This window comes from Geotrypetes seraphini, chromosome 5 (assembly GCF_902459505.1).
Source record: "Geotrypetes seraphini chromosome 5, aGeoSer1.1, whole genome shotgun sequence".
In the NCBI taxonomy this organism is placed as follows: Eukaryota; Metazoa; Chordata; class Amphibia; order Gymnophiona; family Dermophiidae; genus Geotrypetes; species Geotrypetes seraphini.
In genome coordinates, this window is record NC_047088.1 from 70243134 (window position 1) to 70249133 (window position 6000).

At 44.9% G+C, this 6000-nt stretch overlaps 1 protein-coding gene across 6 annotated transcripts in view; it reads left to right on the forward strand.

Annotated features, from left to right (window-relative positions):
• Positions 1-5644, forward strand: part of SYTL4 (synaptotagmin like 4) — a 91795-nt gene extending 86151 nt beyond the window's left edge. For all 6 annotated transcript variants that reach the window (XM_033944759.1, XM_033944761.1, XM_033944758.1 and 3 more), the window contains 3 exons: positions 3485-3584; positions 4387-4595; positions 5291-5644. In XM_033944759.1, the coding sequence (XP_033800650.1) occupies positions 3485-3584; positions 4387-4595; positions 5291-5433 (452 nt within the window). In that variant the 3' untranslated portion in view covers positions 5434-5644. The remainder of the gene's footprint in view (positions 1-3484; positions 3585-4386; positions 4596-5290) is intronic.
• The last annotated feature ends 356 nt before the right edge of the window (positions 5645-6000 follow it).

Below are 6000 nucleotides of genomic sequence, written 5' to 3' on the forward strand. Positions count from 1 at the left end.
CTGCAATCACTTTTTGGCTGGCACCCTCCCTGGCCTAACTTTAAACTTGCTGGTTGTCTAGTGAGTCTTCAGGGGAAGAACAATTCTCAGTCACTTTTGCTCCTGTGGGTTCAGCAGCCTTGCAAGACTGCTGCTGAGGTCCTGGCAGCCATCTTGGGATTGGAAGCAGGAGCAATCTCCAGGAGAGTGATTGCAAGGGGAAGGGGAGGTTTGAGGGGGTTCATTTTCATCCCTCATCGAACTACAAATTTCAGATGCTGTTTGATTTTGGTCAAAAACGAGAATCCTGATTTTGGTTGATCTCTCGTTGGGTTTGATTATTTCTTTTTTTTTTGTGAGATTTTATAAATTTAGGACTGCCATTTATCTGCCTGGATTGTATGAGTGCTGAAAATCATTGCTGTGTTCCACATATTTTCCCTGCACCTTGTCTTCCTCTGTTACCACCCACTTTTTATGTTCCTAAATTTAGGAAGTCTGTGAAATTGAGTACTCAACCCTAGTAAATTTTCAGTTATGCTAATTTAGCATAAATCCTTTTAGGGTAGCATAATTTGGATAGAAGTTGATTATGATTGAGCTAGTGAGAAGTAGAGAGTTGCGCGGGGACAGAAATCCCACCCGTCCCCGCCAAAGTCTCACCCGTCCCCACCCGTCCCCGTGAGGAATCCCACCCGTCCCCGTGAGGAATCCCTCCGTCCCCACCCGTCCCCGCGAGGAATCCCCTCCGTCCCCACCCGTCCCCGCGAGGAATCCCCTCCGTCCCCGCTCGTCCCTATAAACTTCAGAAATAGTTATTTCATTTAATTATGCTACTGAAATAAAGGCTCTGGTAGAAACCCATTTACAAATAAGCAAAAAGACTTTATTAATTTGGAAATATTAATTGGGAAGAACACATACTTTGTAAATGGGTTTCTACCAAAGCCTCTTTTGTTTATAAATTTTTATCAACACAACTAATATACTACTTTATCCTGAAGCAAAAAAAAAAGAAATAGAATTCTTTTCCTACCTTTGTTGCCTGGTTTCTGCTTTCCTCATGTTCTCATTCAGTTCCTTCCATCCACTGTCTCTCTTCCTTCTGCGTCTTCCATTTGCTCTGTTACTGTGCCTCTCCCTTTCTCCCCCTTCCAAATTGGTCTAGCACCCATCTTCTTCCCTCCGCTCCCCCCATAGTCTGGCATCTCTGTCTTCTTTCCTGCCAACGTCTTCTCCCCACTCTCTCTTCCCCATTTCCTTTCAGCGTCCTTCTCCCCCCATCTTCCCCATGTCCTGTCAACGTCCTTCTCCCCCTCTGTCTTCCCCATGTCCTTTCAGTGTCCTTCTCCCCCTCTGTCTTCCCCATGTCCTTTCAGTGTCCTTCTCCCCTCTCTGTCTTCCCCATGGCCTTTCAGCATCCTTCTCCACCCCCCCCCCCCCCGTCTTCCCCATGTCCTGTCAGCGTCCTTCTCCCCCTTCTGTCTTCCACAAATGCTTTCAGTGTCCTTCCCCCCCGTCTTCCCCATGTCCTGTCAGCTTCCTTCTCCCCTTCTGTCTTCCACAAATGCTTTCAGTGTCCTCCCTCCCCCGTCTTCCCCATGTCCTGTCAGCGTCCTTCTCCCCCTTCTGTCTTCCACAAATGCTTTCAGTGTCCTTCCCCCCCCGTCTTCCCCATGACCTTTCAGCGTCCTTCTCCACCCCTTTGTCTTCCCCAGTGCTTTCAGCGTCCTTCTCCCCCCTCCTTCTCTCCCGCCCCGGGTGCAGCACAGCCGGGCAGGTCCCCTTACTTTTGTGACGCTTCCCCGACCGATAACAGCCCTGGTCCGACAAACCTCCCTGCTCTTAACTGCGAATCTAAATTTCCTTCTTACAGCTGCTGTAAGAAGGTAATTTAGATTCGCGGTTAAGGGCAGGGAGGTTTGTCGGACCAGGGCTGTTATCGGTCAGTCGGGGAAGCGCTACAAAAGTAAGGGGACCTGGCCGGCTGTGCTGCACCCGGGGCGGGGCGGACCGCCCCCCTCCCTTGGTAGCCACTCGAGCCGCGAGGCTACTCCTCCTTACCTACCCTGCCTGCAGCACAGAGCCGAATGGAAGCCCTCCCTCCCCTCCGATGTCGGCGCTGAAGTCGGGAAGACTTCCGTTCGGCTCTGTGCTGCAAGCAGAGCAGGTAGGGAGAAAAGCCGCGCGACTTAGTACATCCAGCCCCGCAGGAACCCCGCGACCCTCGGAGGCGTCCCCACGGGATCCCCGCGACCCTCGGAGGCGTCCCCACGGGATCCCCGTGACCCTAGGGGGCGTCCCCACGGGATCCCCGTGACCCGAAGGGGGAACCCGTGGGATGCCCGCGGGATTCCCGTCGTCCCCGTTCCCGTGCAGCTCTCTAGTGAGAAGCTTGAGAGAACTGTCTGTGTATGTTGACTGAACAGCTAAGGTTATTGAAGTTCAGGCCACATTGCTCTTGCCTGTTCTGTTCACTGTCTCATTTGCAGCATTGATTTAGTTTTTCTTCCTATAGCGCTTAGCCATACTGAGCTGCATGACCTCTACAGCAAACAATCCAATAGCATGTTTCTCACCATGTCCAACTGCTTCTTTCTTACAGAATGAGACAAGAAGCCTACATTAGAGGGCTCTGTCAGCCAGAATTATGTTTTTATTTTTTAAGTAGATATCTGTATGATTTTATTGGGAAAAGCTAAACAGAAATCTACCTCTTCATTCTGATGATGTTTATGTTTATTAAAATTTTAACCACACTTTGATTTAATAACTGCATGGTGTACAAAATATATAAAAACAAGAAACGAAAAGAACACCATTTAAAATAGGAAAGCAAAGAAAAGACAAAGCAAAAAAAAATTAAAATCAAGTAAACTATAGATCTAAAAAACTAAAAACATAACAATTTTTGTTTAAATCTTGTTTAAATAGTTGCCAAAAAGAAACAGGATCCTAAGTCACCAATCCTCTCATAAAAATGCTAAACCAAAAAGATGCGTCTTAACCATTGATCTGAATCTAACATAAGATAACTCAGAACAAATTATGACTGGGAGGGAATTCCACAGGTGAGGAACTGCTGCAAGAAAGGCAGACTTCTGCGTAGATGCTAGACGTACCAAATCAACAGCAGGCAAAGCAAATTGGTGAGCAGTCAATGAACGTTATCTACGAGAAGGCTTATAGGGAATTAATAATTTTCCTAAATAGTCTGGTTGACCTGATTGTAATGCTTTATACGCAAGCGTTAAAGCCTTATGCATAAGGCAAAATCCATGCATCACTTGCTGGTTTTATTTTACATCTAACTGGCTGCCATCTCAATAATGTCCCAAGAGCATACATATTCATGTTACAGATCAGGTACATTTCTGTAACATCTTTATGCAGCTATGGAACTGTAGCAAATAGAATATGTGTGCATAGAACCTGTTTTAATGCACTCATTCTGGTGTGTGACCTCTGTGTATTGTGTAACTGGTCGCATTTGTGCCCTTCATAGGTAAGGGAGAAGAAGCAGGAGAGCTTCAAGTTTGGATCAAAGAAGCCAAGAAACTGACTGCAGTCAAACAAGGAGGAACATCGGACAGCTTTGTGAAGGGGTAAGTACAGGAGGTTTGCTAGCTAATGCACAGGCAGCTGGTGACCCATTTTGTTGGGGAAGCTGAAATAAGCATGGAGATGGGATTGGAAAACTGCTCAGACTCTCATCCTCCTCAACCAGTAGTTTTAAATGCAAGCACAAGAGTTCTGGTGGTGGCTGCTGCAGGAAATGCTTCCATCTCTGCTCACTGTCACCTGCAATGCTTTTATAGATGACGGACGCCTAAAACAGGAAACCTCTGCCTATATAGGACACTTGTCAAGTGTGCTCTAGATGAAACCAGTTTTCCCTATGCCTATACTGCCCAGAAAATACACATTGCAGGGTGCTGTTGCTCCTGCCTGGGTTCTGGAAGTGTTAACATCTATTTTCTTATAGCAGCTGCCTATGGGCAAATGGGAGGGGGCCATCTTGAAGGAGGAAATTCTAGGACTAACCAGATAAATCCCAGAATGGAGAATGTTTGAGGTGTTTCGCAGTACCAACATCTTTCTGTCTGAACAGTCCTGGGGATTGTATACAGCAAAACTACAGTTTGGAAGTTGCTTGTCCTTCTCTTCTGTTGTGTGTGTTACCCACGCAGTGAGCAGTTTTGTGCATTGGGTCAGCAAATCCAGTCATTGCTAAACCAGTTAAAACCGGTTTAATGATGATCGTTATACAATCGCTAACTTTAGTGCAACTGGGCCTGGTTCCCTCCAAATGGATCAGGTTTTACATTTTTACAATGGTTGTGGTGGTAATTAAAAGAAACTGGTGAAAGATTGATTGGTAATGAACGTACGTACTTCTTCCTCTAGTTACCTGCTGCCTATGCGGAACAAGGCCACCAAAAGGAAGACACCAGTGGTGAAGAAGACATTGAACCCACACTACAACCATACTTTTATGTACAATAGTGTAAAGCCAGAAGATCTCCAGCATGTATGCCTGGAGTTGACAGTCTGGGACCGGGAGCCACTGGCCAGTAATGACTTCTTGGGAGGAGTGCGTCTGGGCATTGGCAATGGTGAGGGTGTCATCTAGTCATATACTTATTAGTACACATCTTCTCTTAGTGGTCCGCTTTCCCCTTTTCGTTGTGTAGTGGTTCCCTTTTCCTAGTCCCTGATATGTAATAAACTACCTATATAAAGGTAGGAGGAGGATGACCTGCACAGAGCAGCAGTTACAACCGTGTCACCTTAGTAGGAATAGAGTTAGAACATTTTGATCTTGATCTGCCATACCCTATTATGTGTGGGATCTAATAAAAAAAAAAAAAAAAAAGCTGAGCGCCTAAAAGTGTGACCTCTCTGGGAAATGGTGACTATAGCAGCAGATCCAGAATGTTGAGAATGGCCAGTTTTTCATGTCATGAGGCCATAAGCAGTTTACTTTTTTGGCGCGCTGTTGCCTTCACAGACGCTTTATCGTGCTTTGACCATTGTCAGTTCCCTGCCTGTTTTTGCAGTGTCCATTCATCCCCTGATGAAGGCATCTAGTTGGGAAAATCTAAGCGTGTGCTAGACTAACTTATACTCGCATCAAAATGGACATTATACCATAGACTGTGTCTATTTCTATGACATTTTTATTTATTGACTTAACAAAGGATTCCCTTGGTTGATATTTGAACATCTCTTTTGCCTCTTGTTTCTGGATCTCCTCCTTAACAATATTTTTAGTAACACACTCTGCTATCCCTTCTTCCTTTATTACTAGGCTTGAGCAATGGAGAGTCTGTGGATTGGATGGACTCTGTAGGAGAAGAAGTGAGCCTGTGGCAGAAGATGAGGCAATTTCCAGGATCCTGGGCAGAGGGAACACTTCCACTCCGGACAACTATGGCTAAACCAAAACCGTAATCAAGCCAAAGCCAACCTGATTGGACTAGTACCAAAGCAAAAACGGAATTATCAGTCTACTCCTTAAATAAAACTGTGTGTATATATATATTCAAATGTAGAAATTGGATACCTTTTTTATTTTAAAGCAGGCTAAAGGATGTTTATGCTCAGCATTTTTATTCCTTTTTTAAAATATTTGTTTAGTAAATAAATTCCTTCATCAATCTTTGCACATTGTGCTGATACTCTTCACTAAATGTTCTAGCTTTTGCTCTCTTTATCCTAAACCCAGGAGGAGAGGGAATTTGTTCTTCCCACCTCTTTTCTTTTTTAGACCAGTGACCATATCAGGCCCCCTGTTCTGCCACTGCTCTGTGTTTAGTTACAGCCAATACTCTGGGGTAAGAGAAAGCTGTAAAAAGTGATATCTGCTACTACATTTATATAGTGCTGCTAGACTTAAGCGATAATTTAAAGATCTAGATGTCTGGGGACACTGGTATTAATTGTCTTTCTTTATGGTTTAAAAAAATTTTATATTAAGAGTGGTACAATAGACTTGGTGGAAAAGGACAGGGTGAATCT